The sequence below is a fragment of the Castor canadensis genome, chromosome 8 (assembly GCF_047511655.1).
Source record: "Castor canadensis chromosome 8, mCasCan1.hap1v2, whole genome shotgun sequence".
NCBI lineage: Eukaryota > Metazoa > Chordata > Mammalia > Rodentia > Castoridae > Castor > Castor canadensis.
Window position 1 is genome coordinate 110,437,788 of NC_133393.1, and position 24,093 is coordinate 110,461,880.

At 38.9% G+C, this 24,093-nt stretch overlaps 1 protein-coding gene across 1 annotated transcript in view; it reads left to right on the plus strand.

Annotated features, from left to right (window-relative positions):
* Positions 1-24,093, plus strand: part of Kcnmb4 (potassium calcium-activated channel subfamily M regulatory beta subunit 4) — a 70,464-nt gene that overhangs the window by 22,445 nt on the left and 23,926 nt on the right. The window contains exon 2 of the mRNA XM_074083911.1: positions 972-1,099. Coding sequence (XP_073940012.1) covers positions 972-1,099 — 128 coding nt within the window. The remainder of the gene's footprint in view (positions 1-971; positions 1,100-24,093) is intronic.

Genomic DNA, 24,093 nt, shown 5'->3' on the forward strand with positions numbered 1-24,093 from the left:
TGTGCTTGTTTTGTTAGTTAAAAGTAGAAGAGGAACACACCAAGGTCTATAGATAGGACTTGGAAATACAAATTAACTATTATTTTTAACTCCCTCTATTGACTGGAAGGCCCCCAAGCGAGAGTATGTTGTTTTTAATTTGCTATAACATTGTAACTTATTGTATAAGTTAAATGTATAAATGTCTTTATATCCTAATAACTGGAGGTATTTTGATATTGGAATAGTTTCAGTCATTGTGCCATTTGAGAAATTTGAAATGCAGTTTAGCAGTGTCAATTTGGTTATATTAAAAATGAGGTCTGGCTGGGCACTGGTAGCTCATGCCTGTAATCCTAGCTACTCGGGAAGCAGACATCAGGAGGATCATGGTTTGAGGCCAGTCTGGGAAAATAGTTCACAAGCCCCTAACTCAAAAATACCTAACAACAAAAATAGGCTAGTGAAATGGCTCAAGTGGGAGAGTGTCCAGTGAGGCCCTGAGTTCAAACTCCAGTACCTCCAAAGAAAAAAAATTAGGTCTGAATTAGATTTACTATCTCTCTGTTAAAAATGGACCAAGAGCTGAGCTGTTGAGGCTACCAGTGAGATACTGGTGGCTGTGAATTCTTATGAACAGTCCCAGCCAAGTCACTTTGACCATGTTAAGATGGTTTTTTAATGGGTTACTTTGTGACCATGATAACTGGGGTGCTGCTCAGCAACTGTTTCTGTCCCAGGATCAGAATGCTGGGTTGGGAGCTGACAGGTGACACTGGGAAAACTATGATGCATAGTGGTGACACCTTTGGCACATTCATAGCCACCAAGGTGGGCATTCAGTCTAACCCAGGCAATGGATGCCCACCACATGTATATATTCCCAGCAGTTACAGCCCAGGTAATATAATAAAACAAAATCTTTGAGAAAAAAGGGCTGTATTTCAATATGCCATAGAATAATAGATTTACTTTGTGTTCTGTTTTGTTAGTGCTCCTATATCCCTCCCTGTAAGAGAGAAAATCAGAAGAACCTGGAAAGTGTCATGAATTGGCAACAGTACTGGAAAGATGAGATTGGTTCCCAGCCATTTACTTGCTATTTTAATCAATATCAAAGGTAAGTCAATATTTATATGTGTGTGTTAATGTTTGTAGCCTGTGTGATTTTTAACACTGGTAAGTCAGATATTTTGCCTCATTGACAAAATAGACAACCTGGAGATCATCTCACTCTATGTAGTCTCTACTCTTTGTAGTATGTAGAAACCCTTCTTGCTCTACAGGATGTGAGGCATATAAAGAGTCTCCAGGATAAAAAAAAAAAGAGAGAGAACTCATGTCATAGAACTTGCCCTCTGGATACATTAAAAATGGTAGTGCCTTTATGTAGGAACATTATATACTTACAGTGTGTTTTGAGGAGTTACAGATTAATGCACATAAGCTAAACAGTGTGCATATCTGTTAGCGTTTTGGACTGCATCAAATCTCAATCTCTCCTTTTTTCCTTTCTATACTAATGAAATATCAGTGAAATGGGTTCACAGCATTAAAATTTTACTGTACTTAGAAGACAGTCAAATTATACGTTGTAGACCATATCAAGAGGAGTCCTTGGACTAAAACACTTCTGTACCCACTCAGAGTAATTACAGCAACTTATTTATCAAACATTTTTGAATATTCAAAACCTCCTGTTGTACTTCTCCACTTGGTTGTCCCACAGTTACTTCAGACCTTCTCTTCCTCTCACAGTGAATGATGCTTTCATTCATTCATTCATTTGCCTAACCCTGAAACCTTTCAGTGATGCTTAGTTCATTTTTCTCCTTTGAACTCCTTAACCTGTATCCACATCATGTAATTTTACCTCTGTGACAACTCTTCTGTGTCTTTCCGCTGCCACTGTCTTAGTCTCAGCTCCATTAATGTCGTAGTCTAACAAGTCCTTCCACCTCCACCTTGCCCTCAAAGCATTCCCCGTGCCACTGCTCAGGCATTCTCTCCTAGTTTCACAGAAAAGTCTGAATGTCTTAGTATGTCCTAAGTGTCAGGTACTTATTGCCACATAGAAACCACCCTAAATCTAGTGGCTCACTACAGCAGTGCTGAGTATTTGTTACGATTCTGTGGATTGCCTGGGCTCACATGCAGTCAGGTGATGGTTGAAATAGCTGAGTGCTGCAAGACAGCCTCTTCCCTTGCAGCCCAGCACAAGTTGGATGTTGGTGTTGGATGTTGGTGAGGTGCCTCAGTTCTCTTCCACCTAGCTAGATTGCCTTCCATAAGGCAGGTCATCCTCCAAGCAGCATTCAAGAGAGGCAGGCCTCTGCTCTGGCATTAAAATAACTTCACTTCTGACACATTCTATTGACCAATGCATGTCACAAAGCTAGCATTATTCATGGCATGTTGATACATGCCATGCATCCTGTTAGAAGGAGCTGCAAAGAATTTATGGCTATATTTAATCTACCACAGCACCATCTCACCCCAGCTACCACCTCTGCAGCCTCATCTCCATCCTCATAACTCTTTGAAGTAGCCATCTGACCTATGTGTAGTTCCCAGAATACCACACTCTTTTATATCCATGCCTGTTAATGTCCTCCTGCTTCTTGACTGCCTTGCTGAAGACTCTTCTCAGATGTAACTGTCTCTGGGTTGCTTTTCTCACATACTTGTGTATCAGTTGAAATGCCATGCACTACAGGTAAATGGAATTCTGGCTCAAAGTAGCATAAACTATTGGGAAATACACTATTTCACAATCGAGAAATGCACAGGTGGACTGACATCAGGATTGTTTGATGACAGTCACTTCTCCTAGAACCCAGTTCCTTTGTAGGTCTCAGTTCTGCCTCTGGTTGGCTCCCTTCATGGCTATAGCACAGTTTCTGCAGTTCAGGCATCACATCCAGACACAGCAGTGTCCAAAAGCAGAAAGAGCCTCTTTCCTGGCATATTTTTCTTGGGATTAGGAAACCTTCTTTCAATTTCTGTGGTCAGCCTCCCCTTGCATATTATTGCTTAGTGTGATTTCCTTCACCTATGCCTAGACTGATTATAGGAAAGAACAATTAGAATCTACCCCTGAGCTGGAGGATAGGGCAATGTCTTCTGAGTCATGCGGAGTAGGGTTGTACACCTGAGTAGATCTGAGAAAAAAGAAGAAAGAGGGCGAGATATTGTGGAACAACCAAAAGTACCAACTGCCCATGTGTCTCCCGTGTCGCATAGACTTGTGTGTACAACTCTATCCCAAAGATGTGAACACTTTCTTCACGTAACTATGCCAGAGAAGCTTAAAAATGCTCATTGACCAGTTAAATAAGAATCTCAGGTGATCAACCTAGACATCAGCATTAAAAAAAAGTCAGTCCTAGGAATTCTGACATATAGCCAAGAGCTAGAACTGCTGCTCTATCTTTACACCTGTCATCTTTTACTGGAATTGTTTGTACGCCCATCTTCCAGAGCAGACTGTACACTTGTTACGGATGTGGGCCAGTGTTCTTTACCTTTGTTTCTCTACTGCCTAGCACAAATGTCTTCTACTTAGTAAGTATTTGGTGAGTGAATGAATACATGAGTGCAATATGCAAGTTAATGAGATTTCTCCACTTCCAAGGAATTGGATGCTGGTACGATATAAATATGATTTCCTCAGCTAGAAATAAAAGAGGGAAGACCTTGAAAATGGGGTGGCTGCAATAAAGAAACCAAGGCTTGATAATGGAAGGTACCTGAGGTATATAGGTTATATAATGAGTGGTGAGTTTGCAACCTGGAATGGTAGTTTGGGGTTAGATTTCTGAAGGGTCATTAATGTCATACCAAAGAGATGGGAATGTAGCATAGGCAATGAAAATTCATGAAAAGTTTTTTATTTTTAACCAAAGACTTGACATCTGTATATCTTTTGATTTAGTTATATGAGTGTTGTATGTGTATTGGAAGGGAAAGATGGGTTAAAACCAGACAAGAAAGAGAGTTCTATAAAAATAACATTTTTTGACTGGCTACCAATTATGAATGGCATTTCATTGAGGTCACCAAATTTCTTATGTACTTCTGGGTATTAGTTCCATTTAACAGATGAGGAAACCAGATCTTAAATAACTTGCACAATGCACACTGCCATTATGTTAAAGAAAGAACCAAAAAAATCTGGAATTCAGTTACTTCAATTCCCAAAGCTCCTTGATTAACCATGTACTGTTTCTAAATGGGGGCCTAAATGGGTAGTGGAAGTGGCAAACAGAGATTATTATACAAGAAAGACCTTTAGAGTAAGAATCAGCAGAATTTAATGACAGTGCAAATGATGAAGAAAAGCAAGGTATCAGACTTGACTGAATGTAAAAACAGGATATTCCAGCTCAAAGTATGCTGAATCAGAAGGACTCATAAGATATCCAGAAGATGCTTTGTTTTTTTTTTTTTTTCATTTTTCTTTTATTATTCATATGTGCATACAAGGCTTGGTTCATTTCTCCCCCCTACCCCCACCCCCTCCCTTACCACCCACTCCACCCCCTTCCGCTCCCCCCCCCCAATACCCAGCAGTAACTATTTTGCCCTTATCTCTAATTTTGTTGTAGAGAGAGAGTATAAGCAATAATAGGAAGGAACAAGGGGTTTTGCTAGTTGAGATAAGGATAGCTATACAGGGCATTGACTCACATTGATTTCCTGTGCGTGGGTGTTACCTTCTAGGTTAATTCTTTTTGATCTAACCTTTTCTCTAGTTCCTGGTCCCCTTTTCCTATTGGCCTCAGTTGCTTTAAGGTATCTGCTTTAGTTTCTCTGCATTAAGGGCAACAAATGCTAGCTAGTTTTTTAGGTGTCTTACCTATCCTCACCCCTCCCTTGTGTGCTCTCGCTTTTATCATGTGCTCATAGTCCAATCCCCTTGTGTTTGCCCTTGATCTAATGTCCACATATGAGGGAGAACATACGATTTTTGGTCTTTTGAGCCAGGCTAACCTCACTCAGAATGATGTTCTCCAATTCCATCCATTTACCAGCGAATGATAACATTTCGTTCTTCTTCATGGCTGCATAAAATTCCATTGTGTATAGATACCACATTTTCTTAATCCATTCGTCAGTGCTGGGGCATCTTGGCTGTTTCCATAACTTGGCTATTGTGAATAGTGCCGCAATAAACATGGATGTGCAGGTGCCTCTGGAGTAACAGTCTTTTGGGTATATCCCCAAGAGTGGTATTGCTGGATCAAATGGTAGATCGATGTCCAGCTTTTTAAGTAGCCTCCAAATTTTTTTCCAGAGTGGTTGTACTAGTCTACATTCCCACCAACAGTGTAAGAGGGTTCCTTTTTCCCCGCATCCTCGCCAACACCTGTTGTTGGTGGTGTTGCTGATGATGGCTATTCTAACAGGGGTGAGGTGGAATCTTAGCGTGGTTTTAATTTGCATTTCCTTTATTGCTAGAGATGGTGAGCATTTTTTCATGTGTTTTCTGGCCATTTGAATTTCTTCTTTTGAGAAAGTTCTGTTTAGTTCACATGCCCATTTCTTTATTGGTTCATTAGTTTTGGGAGAATTTAGTTTTTTAAGTTCCCTGTGTATTCTGGTTATCAGTCCTTTGTCTGATGTATAATTGGCAAATATTTTCTCCCACTCTGTGGGTGTTCTCTTCAGTTTAGAGACCATTTCTTTTGATGAACAGAAGCTTTTTAGTTTTATGAGGTCCCACTTATCTATGCTATCTCTTAGTTGCTGTGCTGCTGGGGTTTCATTGAGAAAGTTCTTACCTATACCTACTAACTCCAGAGTATTTCCTACTCTTTCTTGTATCAACTTAAGAGTTTGGGGTCTGATATTAAGATCCTTGATCCATTTTGAGTTAATCTTGGTATAGGGTGATATACATGGATCTAGTTTCAGTTTTTTGCAGACTGCTAACCAGTTTTCCCAGCAGTTTTTGTTGAAGAGGCTGCTATTTCTCCATCGTATATTTTTAGCTCCTTTGTCAAAGATAAGTTGCTCATAGTTGTGTGGCTTCATATCTGGATCCTCTATTCTGTTCCACTGGTCTTCATGTCTGTTTTTGTGCCAGTACCATGCTGTTTTTATTGTTATTGCTTTGTAATATAGTTTGAAGTCAGGTATTGTGATACCTTCTGCATTGTTCTTTTGACTGAGTATTGCCTTGGCTATTCGTGGCCTCTTGTGTTTCCATATAAATTTCACAGTAGATTTTTCAATCTCTTTAATGAATGTCATTGGAATTTTGATGGGAATTGCATTAAACATGTAGATTACTTTGGGGAGTATCGACATTTTTACTATGTTGATTCTACCAATCCATGAGCATGGGAGATCTCTCCACTTTCTATAGTCTTCCTCAGTCTCTTTCTTCAGAAGTGTATAGTTTTCCTTGTAGAGGTCTTTCACATCTTTTGTTAGGTTTACACCTAGGTATTTGATTTTGTTTGAGGCTATTGTAAATGGAATTGTTTTCATACATTCTTTTTCCGTTTGCTCATTGTTAGTGTATAGAAATGCTAATGATTTTTCTATGTTGATTTTATATCCTGCTACCTTGCTATAGCTATTGATGATGTCTAGAAGCTTCTGAGTAGAGTTTTTTGGGTCTTTAAGGTATAGGATCATGTCGTCTGCAAATAGGGATATTTTGACAGTTTCTTTACCTATTTGTATTCCTTTTATTCCTTCTTCTTGCCTAATTGCTCTGGCTAGGAATTCCAGTACTATGTTGAATAGGAGTGGAGATTGTGGGCATCCTTGTCTGGTTCCTGATTTTAGAGGGAATGGTTTTAATTTTTCTCCGTTAAGTATAATGCTGGCTGTAGGTTTGTCATATATAGCTTTTATAATGTTGAGGAACTTTCCTTCTATTCCTAGTTTTCTTAGAGCTTTTATCATGAAATGATGTTGGATCTTATCAAAGGCTTTTTCTGCATCTATTGAGATGATCAAGTGGTTTTTGTCTTTGCTTCTGTTAATGTGGTTTATTACGTTTATTGATTTTCGTATGTTGAACCACCCCTGCATCCCTGGGATGAAGTCTACCTGGTTGTGGTGAATAATCTTTTTGATGTGTTGCTGAATTCGATTTGCCATTATTTTGTTGAGGATTTTTGCATCAATGTTCATTAGGGAGATTGGCCTATAGTTCTCCTTTTTTGGAGGTGTCTTTGCCTGGTTTTGGGATAAGTGTAATACTGGCTTCATAAAATGTGTTTGGCAGTTTTCCTTCCCTTTCTATTTCATGGAACAGTTTAAGGAGGGTTGGTATCAGTTCTTCTTTAAAGGTCTGATAGAATTCAGCAGAGAATCCATCAGGTCCTGGACTTTTCTTTTTGGGGAGACTCTTGATTGCTACTTCAATTTCATTCTGTGTTATAGGTCTATTCAGGTGATTAATTTCCTCTTGGTTCAGTTTTGGATGATCATATGTATCTAGAAATCTGTCCATTTCTTTTAGATTTTCAAATTTATTTGAATATAGGTTCTCAAAGTAGTCTTTGATGATTTCCTGGACTTCCATGGTGTTTGTTGTTATCTCCCCTTTTGCATTCCTGATTCTACTAATTTGGGTTTTTTCTCTCCTCATTTTAGTCAGGTTTGCCAGGGGTCTATCGATCTTGTTTATTTTTTCAAAGAACCAACTTTTTGTTTCATTAATTCTTTGTATGGTTTTTTTGGTTTCTATTTCGTTGATTTCAGCTCTTATTTTTATTATTTCTCTCCTTCTATTTGTTTTGGGATTTGCTTGTTCTTGTTTTTCTAGGAGTTTGAGATGTATCATTAGGTCATTGATTTGGGATCTTTCAATCTTTTTAATATATGCACTCATGGCTATAAACTTTCCTCTCAAGACTGCCTTAGCTGTGTCCCATAGGTTCCAGTAGGTTGTGTTTTCATTTTCATTGACTTCCAGGAACATTTTAATTTCCTCTTTTATTGCATCGATGATCCATTCTTCATTAAGTAATGAGTTATTTAGTTTCCAGCTGTTTGCATGTTTTTTGTCTTTACTTTTGTTGTTGAGTTCTACTTTTACTGCATTGTGGTCAGATAGTATGCATGGTATTATTTCTATTTTCTTATATTTGCTGAGGCTTGCTTTGTGCCCTAGGATATGATCTATTTTGGAGAAGGTTCCATGGGCTGCTGAGAAGAATGTATATTGTGTAGAGGTTGGATGAAATGTTCTGTAGACATCTACTAGGTCCACTTGATCTATTGCATATTTTAGATCTTGGATTTCTTTATTGAGTTTTTGTTTGGATGACCTATCTATTGATGCTAATGGAGTGTTAAAGTCTCCCACAACCACTGTGTTGGCGTTTATATATGCTTTTAGGTCTTTCAGGGTATGTTTGATGAAACTGGGTGCGTTGACATTGGGTGCATACAGATTGATGATTATTATTTCCTTTTGGTCTATTTCCCCTTTTATTAGTATGGAATGTCCTTCTTTATCTCGTTTGATCAATGTAGGTTTGAAGTCTACTTTGTCAGAGATAAGTATTGCTACTCCTGCTTGTTTTCGGGGGCCATTGGCTTGGTAAATCTTCTTCAAGCCTTTCATCCTAAGCATATGCTTATTTCTGTCGGTGAGATGAGTCTCCTGTAAGCAACAAATTGTTGGATCTTCTTTTTTAATCCATTTTGTCAAACGGTGTCTTTTGATGGGTGAATTAAGTCCATTAACATTAAGTGTTAGTACTGATAGGTATGTGGTGATTCCTGCCATTTAGTTATCTTAGTTGTTTGGAGGTTTGATTGTGTGTACCTAACTTGATGTTACTTTCTACTGTCTTGCTTTTTCTTATCCTGTGGTTTGGTGCTGCCTGCCTTTTCATGGTTAAGTTGGGTGTCACTTTCTGTGTGCAGGATCCCTTGCAGAATCTTTTGTAATGGTGGCTTTGTGGTCACATATTGTTTTAGTTTCTGCTTATCATGGAAGACTTTTATTGCTCCATCTATTTTGAATGATAGTTTTGCTGGGTAGAGTATCCTGGGGTTGAAGTTATTTTCATTCAGTGCCCGGAAGATCTCACCCCACGCTTTTGTTGCTTTTAATGTTTCTGTTGAGAAGTCTGCTGTGATTTTGATGGGTTTACCTTTGTATGTTACTTGTTTTTTCTCTCTTACAGCCTTCAATATTCTTTCCTTAGTTTCTGAACTTGTTGTTTTAATGATGATATGTCGTGGAGTAGTTCTATTTTGATCTGGTCTGTTTGGTGTCCTGGAGGCCTCTTGCATGTGTATGGGAATATCTTTCTCTAGATTTGGGAAATTTTCCGTTATTATTTTGTTGAATATATTACGCATTCCCTTCGCTTGCACCTCTTCTCCTTCTTCGATGCCCATGATTCTCAAGTTTGGTCTTTTGATGGAGTCAGTGAGTTCTTGCATTTTCTTTTCACAGGTCTTGAGTTGTTTAATTAATAGTTCTTCAGTTTTTCCTTTAATTACCATTTCATCTTCAAGTTCTGAGATTCTGTCTTCTGTTTGTTCTATTCTGCTGGATTGGCCTTCCGTTTTGTTTTGCAGTTCTGTTTCATTCTTTTTTCTGAGGTTTTCCATATCCTGGCTGTTTTCTTCTTTATTGTTGTCTATTTTTGTCCTGAGTTCATTTATCCATTTATTCATTGTGTTCTCTCTTTCACTTTGGTGTTTATACAGTGCTTCTATGGTTTCCTTTATTTCTTCTTTTGCTTTTTCAAATTCTCTATTTTTATTGTCTTGGAATTTCTTGAGTGTCTCCTGTACATTTTGGTTGACCCTATCCAGTATCATCTCTATAAAATTCTCATTGAGTACTTGTAGTATGTCTTCTTTTAAATTATTCTTGTGGGCTTCATTGGGTCCTTTGGCATAGTTTATCTTCATTTTGTTGGAGTCTGGATCTGAGTTTCTGTTCTCTTCATTCCCTTCTGGTTCCTGTACTAATTTTTTGCTGTGGGGAAACTGGTTTCCTTGTTTTTTCTGTCTTCCTGTCATTGTCCTTGGTGGTGTTACTGTCCCTGTACTGTGTGCAATTAAGTATTTTCTAGCTTGTAATAATAACAATGGTAATATTGAGAATGGAAGAGTGAGCTGAGATGGAAAGCAAGAAGTTAAAGAAAAGGGGAAAACAAATATACAGACAAGAGGGAGAAAGCAGAAGAAGGTATCAGACAAGAGAGTTTCAAAGGTATAAACAGGGAGTGTTAGTGTACTAATCGACAGTAAGCTGAACAGACAATAGAGAGACAGAGAGAGGATTGAAAATCAAAGATAAAAAAATAAAAAATAAGTATATGAAAGTAATATCTATTTATAAAAATGAATTAAAATAAAATGGAAAATAGAAAATTAAAAAAAAAAAAAAAAAACTTCCTAGTTTATACGCAATGCAGTTTCAGTCTTAATAATCTGGATGTCCGTCTCAATCTCCAGTCCTGGAGTTGGTGCCTCAGATGTTGTTCTGTAGTTGTCTCATCAAAGGGGATGCATAAAGTAGAACAAAACTACACACTCACACACACACAGAGGATTAAAAAAAAAAAAAAAAAAGCCCCACCAAGTGTCCCCAGTTCAAATGCAATACAGTTTCAGTAAGTTTTTCGGCTTGCAGGTGTAATTCGGTTGTTCTCTCATCAAAGGTAGGGAGAAAAAGGAAAAAAAGCGTCTGGAGGCAGTTCCGAGAGTGGTATCTGCAACTGCGGCTTGCCTGCCTGCTGCTCTCCGCCTGTAGCTGGCGGCGTTATTTATGCAGATCTCTGGGGTGAGCTTAGCACTCACCTGGTCCCACAGGCTTTGTTTGCTCAGAGTTCTCCTGTGCGGGGGAGGGGGGCCTCTGCTACAGGCTTTTCCCTTTCCAAGCACTGGGAAAGGCGACACTGCCCCGCGTTGTCAGGCCTGTGTGTTTATTTACAGTTCACGTGGGAAGTGGGTCTTCCCTCCTCTCACAAGCGTCCCCACTCCTGGTTGCTGGGTGTGCCCCGCTCTCGCCAGAGCCTCTCCGGCCACCCGGCTCGTTTATTTACAGTCCCGGGAAGGAGTCCCTTCCCCCAGTCTTCAGCGCTCAGGGCGCCCCACCCTCTTTCCAGCGTGTCTTAACTGTTCTTATTGCTTAGTACTCAGTTTCTCTTTTTTTCCTGGGTGGACGTCAGTCTGTCCAGGGGGCTATGCTGCTCTGGCCCAGGCTTGTCTGTGGGGCTACCGCGGTACTATGAAGCTCACCTGGTCCGTGTCTTCCCAAGCCGTATGGGCGCCGGCCACTGGCGGCCCCGGGGGCCTCCTCGGTTCTCCGTTTAACGTGAAGTGGAGATTCTCTGCACCGGCTGGAGGTGTGGAGGGGTCAAAGTTATGCCTTTTCTCGGTGATTATGCCTGCAAAGTGTGTCTCCAGCGTCTCTCCAAGATTTCACTATAGGAGGCTCGCTTTCTGCTTCCTACCTCTAGCCGCCATCTTGGAATTCCTCCCAGAAGATGCTTTGTAACAGTTAAAAATATAGACTTTTAGATGAGGAGCAAGAGGTCAGAAACAGTGTTATGTAGATCTGGGAATCATTGGCACACAAGCTATATTTGAAGCAAAGAGAAAGAGTACCTACTGGAACACATAGAGTGAGAAAAGAGATGCCAATGGAATCACATTGACGTTCCAGGCAGAGGAGAGAAAGGAACAGTGGCCAGAGGAAAGCCGAAAGAGAATGGTGTTTTTGAAAGAGAATAGTATTAGAAAAGGTGCTACAGGAGAAGGAAGTGATCAGGAAGGATATGGAAGGCAGTTAGCAGTCCATAGTAACCATTCTGGAAACAGTCTCAGAGTACAGGGTTAGAAATAATTTTATATTAAGCCAGATTGAGACTGTGAAAGCATTAGTAAGTATAAGTCTACTCATTCCAGAAGTTTGCCATGGGGCTGGCAGAGTGATGCAAGGGTTAGAGCACCTGCCTAACAAGCATGTGCCCCTGATTCAAACCCTAGGACCTCCCCTCCCACCAAAAAAGATGTTTGCCACGGAGTACATCAAACTAAAAAGCTCTCTACAGCAAAGAAAACACTCAACGGAGTGAAAAGGCAAGCTAAAAAATGAGAGAAAATATTTGGAAAACATATATTTGGTAAGAGGTAATCTCCAAAATATGTAAGGAGCACCTATAATTCAATAGTTAAAAAAAAAACTAGTAATAACCTGGTTTTTAAAGGACTTAAAAGAGACCCTTCTCAAAACTAGTCATTGAAATGGGTCACATTGTTAATGATAATGAGTTATTACCTCACATCTATCAGGATAACAATTATAAAAACACTGACAGTGTTGGCAAGGATGCAAAGCAACTGGAACCCTGGCACACTGTTGGTGAGAATGCAAAATGGCACAGCTGCAATGGAATATAGTATGAGGGTTTCTCAAAAAACTTAAATGAGCTACAGTTTAACCAGCAATCCCATTTCTTTTGTATTGATTTCAAGATTAATATTTGAAATTAGAAATACAAAGAGATATTAGCAGTTCTGTGTTGGTTGCAGCAATATTCACAATAGCCAAAGTATGGAAACAACCTAAATGTCAATGGACAGATGAATGGAGAAAGAAAAAAAGGTATATGCCAGGCACAGTGTCACACACCTGTAGTCTCAGCTACTCAGAAGGCTGAGGCAAGAGGGTCAATTCAGCCCAGGAGTTCCAGAACAGCCTGGCAACATAGTGAGACCCCCTTCTCAAAACAACAACAAAGCACTTTCTAAAATTAAACAAAAAAAAAAAAAGAGAGAGAGAGAAGAAAATGTGGCATACACATTCAATAATACAATGGAGTACTATTAAATTTTTTTTGGAGGGTTATTGAGGTTTGAGTTCAGGGCCTTCACTTTGAGCCAATCCACCAGCCCTTTTTGTGTGTGTATATGTGAAGGGTTTTTTCAAGATAGGGTCTTGCAAACTGTTTGCCCAGACTGGCTTCAAACCATGATCCTCCTCATCTCTGCCTCCTGAGTAGCTAGGATTATAGATGGAAGCCACCAGTTCCTGGCCTATTGAATCTTTTAAAAAGAAGGAAATTCTGCAGTTGTGGCAACATAGATGAACCTCAAGGTTCATTATGTATAATGTCCTTAAGGACATTATGCTAATTGAAATAAGACAGTCACAGAAACTCAAATACTCAGTGATCCCACTCACATGAAGTATCTGAAATAGTCAAATTCATAGAGCAAAAGAGTGAAGTGGTGGTAGTTACCAGAGGCTGGGGAAAGAGGGAAATGGGGAGTAACTAATCGGGGATGTTAACTTTCCATAGTAAGATGACTAAGCTATAGAGACACGCTGTATGACATTGTACCTGCAGTCAAAGACAAATGTATTGAACATTTAAAAATTTGTTAAGATGGTAGAGAATAGGCAACAGTAGCCAGCACAGTTTGATCCTGAGTACACACTGCTGGAATCACATGCTTCACAAAGCTTCCTACTCTAGACCAGGAATTGGTTTCACAATGCCAGTGAACTTTACCTTGTAGCTGGAAGCAAACGGGGCACCCTCTTCTGCCTGCTGTCCTGACTAGCTGTGATCATTTTAATAAATTTCCCTTCTTCCCACACTTGTTACTGAGTTTTGTAAAAGCTGCTTCCCCCAGGCAGTAGAGATGCCTCTTCTTAAGACTTGCATTATTTATATTCTCAGAAGCCAATCAAGAAGGACTGTTCCTCCAGAATAGTGAGGACTGTCCACAAACAGCTAAATTTGTATAATGTACTGAAAAGAAAACTATTCTCTTGAAACACTTCTGATACCAAATGGGTAGCGTTTTTCTACTCCAAGTGGTTCTTCAATTCTCTTTGGACACCAACTAATGCCTTACAATTTAATTCTGCTTCAATATTTCTACCTAGAGTTAGCATCAGATCCTAAAAGTTAAAGGACTCAGTCCCACAAGACAGTCTCCACTTCAGATATCAATCTCATGTCCCAAGCTTCCATTTGACCCCTGGACTAAGTCAGGAATTCTCACAGCCCTCCTCCTTGAATTTGATAATCTGCTAGAAGGGCTCACAGAACTCAGGAAAAACTTTACTTACTATGCCAATTTATTATAAAAGATACAACTCAGGAGCAGCCAGATGGATGGTTATCCATTGGGCAAGACACTCCTGTGTACCACCCTCCAAACATCTGATGTGTTTACCAACCCACAAGATCTCTGAACCCTATTGTTTTGGGATTTTATGGAGGTTCTGTCTCATAGGTGTGACCAAGTAAATCATGAACCATTGGGGGGTCAAGTCAATATCTAGCCCCTCTCCCTCCCTGGAGGTCAATGGGTGGTGCTAAAAGATCTAACCCTCTTAATTACAAGATTGGTTTTTCTGGTAACTAGCCCTGATCCTACAAGAGCCACCTTATTAGCATAAACTCAGGTATGGTCCAAAGGGCTTACCATGACCAACAAAAAGATGTTCCTGTCACACCTGCTAATCAGGAAATTCTAAGGATTTTAGAAGCTCTGTGCCAGGAACTGGGGGCACAGACAAAATATGTATTTCTGATTATGTCACATATACCTCTTATGTTAATTTTAGTACAGTAAATTTAAGCCCATCATGCCTCTGTTAGAATGGGTTCACATTATCCTTCATCTCACCATCCTATTCCCAAACTATCAGGGTATAGCTAGAAGTGGGGGTGGTCTGTCACAGCCTGGCAGCACTCAAGACATGATTTTTAAGTGACTGGGGAAGCAGGAGTTTAGAGTTGGCTCTTTCATCCTGACATATGCAGGAGGAAACAAGAGTGCTGTTAGGGGTGTGAAAAGTGGCAGCTCTCTGGTGCCATCTACTCTGAGTACACTTTTTACTACTGCTAAATATGAAATTGAAATAGACTTACTGTATCAACTTCCAGATGCTCTTGATAAGATGAACTTTATATTTAAAGTAACCTTTAGATTTCACACAAATGCAGGAAATTAAGGAGAATGGTTACCAAGACGGTTCCATTTTCAAGAAAAGGATGTTATTTTAAAAATCTAAGACAAGATTTATTGGAGTCTTATTGAGGTGAGTATTCACAAGTAGACTCTGCAGTGGCCAGAGCAGCCACCAACAGCCATGGCTGCTAGGGGATGTCCCCATGTGGTCATCTGAATGGCTTGTCCATTCATGGTCTTGTACTCCCTTTTATCTCTTTGCCTGGATCTCACAATCTCTATCCAATGTGTGTTTATTCTTACACTTTTTTTATACATGTAAGATCACCTTATGCTCCTGATACCTTGTTTTTTCCTTAGCCTTTCCCTGGTCTGTCCCTTCTCAGCAAAACCCAATTTTGATCCTCTTAGCAAGCATGCTATGATGTTCCTATTCCATTGCCAGAAAATTTCTCTGTACAAGTAGTGTCAGTCTTTTCACATATTCTCCTTCATTTTTGCCTTAACTTGCTACCCCTTGAAGAGGGGAAATTTTCCCTGGAAAATGGTTATTCATTCCTCTTTGGATCTAAAGGCAAGGAGTTATCAGTCTTTAGTTTTTAAACTTTTCCGTTCATGGAGAGCATGATATTCTTATCTACATGTTTGTGTTTTATACATCTGAGTGGGTAATAGTTCAAAGAGCACACAATGCAGGCTTACACACACACACACACACACACACACACACACACACTCATCAAATGAAGAAATCTGGCCATACCACCTCTGCCACTGCCTTGGTTCAGGTCCTCATCAAGACTGTTGAAATGGTCCCCAATTGGTCCTTAACCTTGGTCTTTCTCTTCTTCATCAGACAGAGCATATTGGGTTTTTGCATCACTTTATTTAAGCCTCCATTTGATCTTGTCATCATCCATGATGAAGTTTCTCTGCCTTCCTGATGTCCTCAGGAGAAAGTCAGGGCTCTTCAAATTCCAGCTTCAACTTCTGTTACTGAAACAAAAACAAGCAGCAGGAGTTAAAAAAATATATACAGTTGCAGCCTTCCTGGAGCTTACAGTCTGTAGTCACATTAGTATAATTGCAAAGTCAGATGATGCTATGAAGGAAGAGCTGGGAGTATGGCTATGAAATATTATGGTATGGCTGGGGATTTCAAAGACCTGTCTGAGTGACTCATAGTTAGGTGAAGACTAGAGGATGTTCAAGAGTTAACTAGGTAAAGGTGAGGGCAAGAATACACCACTATGTACAAAGTTTCTGATTCAAGAAAGAAGAGTTTGGTGAGTTTTAAGAACTGATAACAGCAAGGCAGGAAAGGAGGAAACAAGAGGGAGTGTGGTACTGACAAAAGAGAGAAGTATTCAGGATTTTACTTCAATCTCTCTCTCTCTCTCTCTCTTTCTCTCTCTCTCTCTCTCTCTCTGTGTGTGTGTGTGTGTGTGTGTGTGTGTGTGTGTGTCTGTCTGTCTGTCTCTCTCTCCAGTAGTAGCACTTGAACTCAGAGCTTCTTTCTACCACTTGAGCCATGCCTCCAGCCTTTTTTTTTTTTTGCTCTGTTTTTTTTAGAGATAGGGTCTTGCTTTGTGTCCAGGCCAGCCTGTTTTACACTTCTCACTGTAACTAGGATGACAGATGTGTGCACCACCATGCCCAGCTTTTTTCCACTTGCAGTATCACAAACTTTTTTTTGTCCTGGGCTGCTCTCATAACAATCCTTCCAATTTCAGCCTCTCAGCAGCTAGGATTACAGGCATGAGCCTCTGGTGCCTGGCTTAGATTTCTCCTAAATGCAGTGAGCAGCTTATGACAGTTTTATGTAGGGGAGTGGTGACATGATCTGATTTCAGTATTTTAATTTTTTTGCTGACTACTCTGTTCTCTTCAGGTTACTCTGTTTACTCTACAGTTCCCATGCACCTTGATGCTTTAACTTCTGTCTGTATTCCTCCACTTGGTGACACCTTTGTCTTTTTCACTTCTAGGATTAGGATAGCATGGTGGGCCTAGAATGAGCCCTGAAGGTAGCCACTTTCTCCTGGTGTGGTCCTAGGAATGTTATTTGAACCTAACTGTGCCTCATTTCCTTTTAGTTGGGCACATAACAGGGTCATGGTGAGGATATCAATGAAATGGTGTGTGCTTGCCCATTGGACTGCTTTAAAAGTGGTTACTGGTGGCGTTTTTTAATTACAACTGTTACAATTCACCTCAAATATCACCATGTAACCTTTTACCTCTGCAGGTATAATTTGTTGCTTGCTCTTCTGTGCTCCTACGTCACTGTGGCTGCTTTTATCATACTGCCATAGGATTAGTTGATTATATACTTTTCTCTTCTTCCAGATTATGAATTCCTTAAGGCTGGTCAATCATGTGACTGCTAGCATTTATCTGTGCTTACATTTCTCCTCTACCCCTGATCAGTTATATGGTTTGGGTAAATCGTTCATCTTCTCTATCTGGTTTACTCATGTATAATATGAGGGTAACATTACTTATCTTAAAGGGTTACGGCTTTGTTTTGGTTTAGGGAAGGATCACATCTCTACAATACTTAGTAAAAGCATATATTTTTATTTCTTTGCCTTATAAATTTCTAACAACTAAAAAACATCCATAAACAGCCTAGTTATTTTCTTATTGGAGGCTTAGGTATTGAATGAATAAATAATTGGGATTTTATTAATGAGTATAGCCACAGAACACAGAAAACTCAAGAGGAGATTACATTGTTAAATAAATAAATATGCTGTACTTACGACACTAAGCAGATATATTCTAATTTTAAAGTTCATTCAAATTGTGTTTATCCTGTTGTATATATTTTTTTAAGTCAAGTTTATCCTTAGCATTTTGAAGAAAGATGAACACAATGGCCTGAGCTCAAATGAGTAGAGAGCTCTGCAGAACAGTCTGAAAGTCATTAAAACAGAAAATTAAAAGTACCCTATTAGAAACGGACTGATCACTTACTTAGGGCTTAGTTTTCTCATCTATAAATTTGATAGACTGATAGACTAAATGATCTTTAAGATTCCTTTAGGCTATCATGTTTTATGGTTTTATGATTCTCTAATTCTGAAGACTTAAACAATTACAGCAACTTAAGGTGCTAGATAAAATCCTAATGGTGCAAGAGAGAGAAAATAGCAAAGAACTAAACAGTTAATAGTCTGGAGTCACTTAGTGGAGAACAGACAGTGCTCGAATCTCAACAAGAACTGAGTTTCGTAACGATGGCACTGAGTCACCAAGAAAGGTTAAATTTGGTTCAACACACTCTCCTTAAAAGGCAAGGAAATGTGTAATGCATTTTTAGAAAGATTTTTACCAATAATACTTTAAATATTTTCATTAGTTTTCGCTCAACTTAAAAAGCAAAACTTCAGTTATTTTGAAAATTCACATATGTTTATATCTCTATTTCTGCTCCATGAAATAAGCAGTACCATTTTAGGGGCTACAAAGATCTCACCACAGTACAGATGACCAGTTTTCTTTCATGGTGTTACCCTTTTCAGTTTCTTAGATTTCACCCATTAAAATATCACCACTTCACTGTCTTACTTTCATTTATCCAACAAGCACTTATTAGTTACCTACTATGAACAGGCATCCGTGGCCAGTGATAATGCAACTTTGTCTCTGTCCTTAAAGAGTTTGCTGCCTAATATGGAAGACAAATGAAAAATAAGTGGTTGGAACACGTATGGTAAATTCTATGTTAGAGGACTTGTTTACACACACACACACACACACACACACACACACACACACACACACACTTTAATGCCTGGATGTACATGGCTGGAGATGAGGAGTACAGAGAGAAAGCCCTTCACAGAGGAAATGTTTATGGTGAATTTTAAAGAAGGAGTAGGAATTTTCCAGATAAAGCAAGGGAAAGGAATTTCAGGGAAAACAGTAGCGTGTCCAAGTATGAAGATTTGAAATATCCTGGGCAGTTGGAAAAAATCTAAAGAGCTTCACATGCTTGGAGGAAAATAGGTGACAAACTTGACAAAGTTGAATGCCGTAATTGTGCCTTATGCCATCCTAAACAGTCCAGACTTTATTCTGTGTGCAGTGGAAGAGTGATGCTCATGATTACTTTCTAGGAAGACCAGTCTGGTAACAACATGGTAGATAGACTGTATATAATCCAAAGTTGGAGGAAAGATGAACAATTTGGATATGATTGTACCAATCTAGACAAGGGATGGAAAGAGCTTGAGCAAAGGCAGAACTAGGAAGGAAAAGAAGAAATGGACTCAAGACTTAAGGAAGTGGAGCCCACAGATTTAGGTCTATACATGATGCATGATAAGAACTCTGGTTAAGAAGAGGATGGAAGTAAATGACTTCTGACTATCTGTCCTGAGTGTCTATCAGAGGCAACATCAATGGGAAGAGAGGGATTCTGGCCAAAGTCTTTGCTTTCCTGATATAAGCAATACCATCCCCTGCTTCTTTATCCTTTGTCCTGGCAGTAAAGATGTGACCATCACATACTTCATGCACTTCTAAGGTGATAGGCAGAAGGATAGACGACCACACAGTAATAAGAGCAGAGTAGAAAGAGCAAGCTTGTTTGAAACTACATGTTTGAGTAGCTTCCCCTATCCTGGCCTACCTACCTCTGAGTTTCTCATAATATAATTTTGTTTCTTTTTTTTTTTTCATTCAGTTATCTATAGGACAAATTACTAAAGAAAAACTTCATCTTTACTTATGGACTTCTTAGGGTACAATCCTAAGAAATATTGTGCATATAAAGATTGCATAGGGAAATTTTCTTTGAATTACTAAACATGTTTTATATTTGGTAAAATTTAATTGCTTGTTTTTGTTTTCTATTTACTCTGAGACATATCACTTAGCAATCTATCATCAGAGAAGAGACTGCTGCTGTAGTTATTTTTAAAAGGAACATATTGGCTTTTTCTTTAGACATTGAGTTCAATGACACATATCCTGAGTCTTAAAAAACAAAACAGTGAATCTAGAATCTTACCCAGATTGAGTTTTTTCCATATACGTTTGTGTCTGGTTCCATATTAAGAGAGATTACATCAGAATTGAAGGCTCTGTCTGGTCTCCAAATCTGTACTTTTTTTAAAAAGCAGTGTTTGCTGTGGCTTCTCCATCATTCTGTGGAATATGTATAGAATCCATTCTGTCATTCTTTCTTAGTCTGACATCCAAACACCATACATAATTTAAAATGTAAATCTGAGCACCTGTTTTCTCATGGTTAATCAAAGTCTTATGCTTGGCAAATTCTTCTTCCAGCAGCTTTTATCATCTTGGCAATAAAGTTAATAATTTGGTGTTATTACATCACTTTTCATTTAAGATATTTTGCCCAGCTTTCAAACAAAGCCCTGAGGGATTTTGGGAGGAAAAATACAAGAACTATAGGACAAGTAGGTCACAGAGTGCAGCACCATCAGCTGGTAGAATGCAGGGCAGGGCTGCGTGTCAGGAGACTTCAGTTCTATGCATAGCTCTCTCCGTGACTCAGTGAGTGACCTTGGGCTACTTATGAAAGGGCTCTTACCTCAGTTTCATCTTAGATAAAATGGGGCCAGAAGGACGTTGTGGCTCATGGGGAGTGGACAGTGGAGTTTAGAGACTCACAGACTGTCAAATCAGTAAGACCCTTTTCAGTCATTTACTCCAAGCCCAAATTAATCTCTGCTGCATTTTTTTTCTTTTTGTGGAACTGGGGTTTGAACTCTGGGCTTCAAGCTTGCTAGGCAAGGGCCCTACCACTTGAGCCACATCTCCAGCCCTCTCCACATCATCTTTTGAAAAGTGTTTTCTACTCTACCAAAAAAGCTTTGGTGACTATGAACATCACCTCTTTCAAAAAAAACCCACCCCATTTTCAAACATTTTTAGTTGTCAAGAAATTCATCTTGGGAAATATTTAGAATAGGTAAATCCATCGAGGCAGAAGATTGGTTAAGAGGTCATCAGGGATTGGGGAAGAGGGAAACAGGAAGTAATCACTCAATGGTAGCAGTTTCTGTCTGGTATGGTGAAATGTTTTAAAACTAGATAGTGGTAGTGGTAGCAGAATGTAGTGAATCTAATTAGTGCCTCTAAATATTACACTTAAACTGGAAAATTTTATATTATGTGTATTTTGCCACAGTTTTAAAATTGATTATGGCTTGTGCTATAGTCTCAATGTGAAGGCAGACCACATAGTCTGAGTTTGACAGCAGAAGCCACAAAGGCCACAGGCCAGGGAGCAGAAGGGTAAGGATCTTAACCAGAGTCCTGGACCTTCAGGACCCAAGTCCTGGAAAAAATGCCATCTTACTGTGATACTGTTCTTACTGTGGCCTGAGCTGGCTTGTGTAGACAAGGGCAGAATGTTTCTACCACAATTGTTCAATCTAAGGACTAAACCTGAGTTAAGGTAGACCTGATGTGGCATGAGCCATTTTGGCAGCTGTAACACACTGTCAATTTATACATAGTTGATAACTAGTTAAACTTATTTCCTCCATGTTTTTTATGTGCTGCTCTTAAAGTAAGTACCTCCGTCCCAGTCCCAGACTTGTAAGATTTGTTTCTGGATTGAAATGCAAAAATCTGAAATTTATTCCTATATAAATCCATACTGCTGCTATTGACTGACTGTCTCTGATTATCATTTTAAATCTTGATTCTGGTACTCTTCATACTGATTATTTCTTTATTCTAATACTTTCTTATTATAAGCAAAAATGGCTTTAATTCCCTTATCTAAGTCATTGATAAAGATGTTGACAAAGACTGGGACATAGACCTGACTATTTCACTCTGCCTTATCCAGTAATAGCCAACACTTGTATATTGTGCTTCCTATGTGCCAGAAACTATTTAAGTCTTTTGTACATTAATCACTGAATCTGCGTAACAGTTCTAGGCATTATCAATATCATCCTCACTTTATCCATGGGGGAACTGAAGTTCTGAAGAGGATGAGGAACTTGCCCAAATCACGTAGCCAGCAAGTGACAGAGCCAGGATCCAGATCCACACTTCCTTTTTTTTAAGTCAGTGCATAATAATTGTACATATTTATTAAGTACAGTTTAACTGTTCAATACATGTATACAGTGTGCAATGATAAAACCAGGTTAATGAGCATTTCTATCTCCTTCTATATATTTATCATCTCTTTATATTTGGAGCCTATGAGCTTCTCCAAGTTCTTCATAAAATATGTAATAGATTCTTGTAAACTAGTCACACCATTGTGCTGTAGAACACTGAAACTTATTCTTCCTATCTAACCGGACTTCGGTACCCATTACCCAGCCTCATTCGTCTTCTTCCCCCCTTGCTTTCCAGCCTCTGGAATTCATTATTGGGTCTTTCTCATCTTTAAGACCTATTTCAAACCTCTTTATTAAGCTTCCAGAGCCCATGCTCTTAACCCCTCTGCTGTAGTGCCACTATCATCAGCCAGGATTCTAGTTCATATTAGACTAAGATCGGGACTCTGTTAAATCTAATCAATGCAATGCTACTGCAACATTTTTTAAAGTGTAGCATTGATGCCAAAATTGTCTGAAATGCCAGACAAAAGTGTTCATGCCTTTCTATGTGCTGTGTCTTCTACCAAGAAATTCCTTGTGCATTTTTCCCCAAACTATACATGCCTATTCTTCTTTAATGTCTGCTCACAACATATTCTCTTTTCATTTCTCCCTGGCAAATGTAAGCACTCCTTCTCTTTCTGCACTGTATACAAATGTCCATTGCATTCTGAATTGGATTATTACAACCAAAAGCAAACAAAAAGCCTTTTCAGAGCACTTTGAATGCATGCCAACATTATGCTGGGTGGTAGGAGTACATACAGGGCAAGAGAATGTTCCTGTCCTGCCCCCAGCTTTACAGCTGACTAGAGAGAGTCAACCAGCAAAATGGCTCTGGTGCCTGCCAGTAGTAGGTATTATGCAAATGTTGTTCAGCGGCTGAATGGAAGAGGACACCCAGTACTAAGAAAATCTTTAAAAATGCCCAAATACACATCTATAAACTATTTGTACTTTAGGTAAGAAAGGACTGATTTTGACCGTGATGGCTGTTTGCTTAGTGAAACAAATTGCATGATGCAGCCCTTACCTGTACATCCCGGTCAGCTTAGTCTAAATTGTGCTGTAGTCACAACCTGAAAATCTCAGAAGTTTATTGCAAGGGAAGTTTATTTCTTGTATATGTCTGATTGGGTCATATATAGCCTTGCTCTATATCATTATCACTGTAAGACCCTGGATGGAGTAGCCCCCATCTGGAATATTAGTACTAGCCTAGTGGCAAAAGAAAACAAATTTCCTTAGGATTACCTCTCGCTGTAATTTTTAGTGTTTTTCAAACTCTTTTTATTATGTTAAGTTCACAAATTTGATGAGTGGTTGAATGTATATTTACTCGTAGTTTCTTAAATGTTGAAGATCATATGCTACCAAGATGAAGTAAAAGTAAGATTAATCTAAGTAAAAATTTGATTGGATCTTTTTTTTTTGACAGTACTGGGATTTGAACTCAGGGTTTGGTGCATGCTAAGCATACATGTGCTCTACTGTTTGAACCATATCTCTAGCCCTACAGGATCTTTTTAAATCACTCAAGTTTTTAAATTTTCACTCAGTCCTAAGTCACTGCTTTGTGACTCATATTCTTCTATAGCACTTTTGTTCTCCAAACATATTTATAGGCAGTTATCATTTAGGAAAAGAGCTCCAAAATTAATTTAGCTAAATTTACTAAGTGGGGGAGGGAGGAGGTGGCCCAAACAATGTATATACATGTGAGTAAATGTAAAAATAATAAAATAAAAAAGAAGTATTTCAATATCTGCTTATGCATTTTAGCCAAGAGATACAGTTGCTTAACAGACTACAACAAAAGTGAATGTAAAGTTATTATTCATGTACTCATTACTATATAATTTAGAGGTTAGATGAATGATTCATTGCTAGTCTATTTCTAACTTCCTACATGTAGTAGCAAAGTATATATATAAGTATTTCTCCTTGGCTAATTGTTTAGCTAAAAAATAACTGTTTGGTGCACAATACATAGTAATGAAATAGGCTTTTAACAATTGGGAGCCTTCTAGAATGACAATATTATAATAGGAGGTAGTCTTTCCTTGGAACTTTCATAATAAACAAA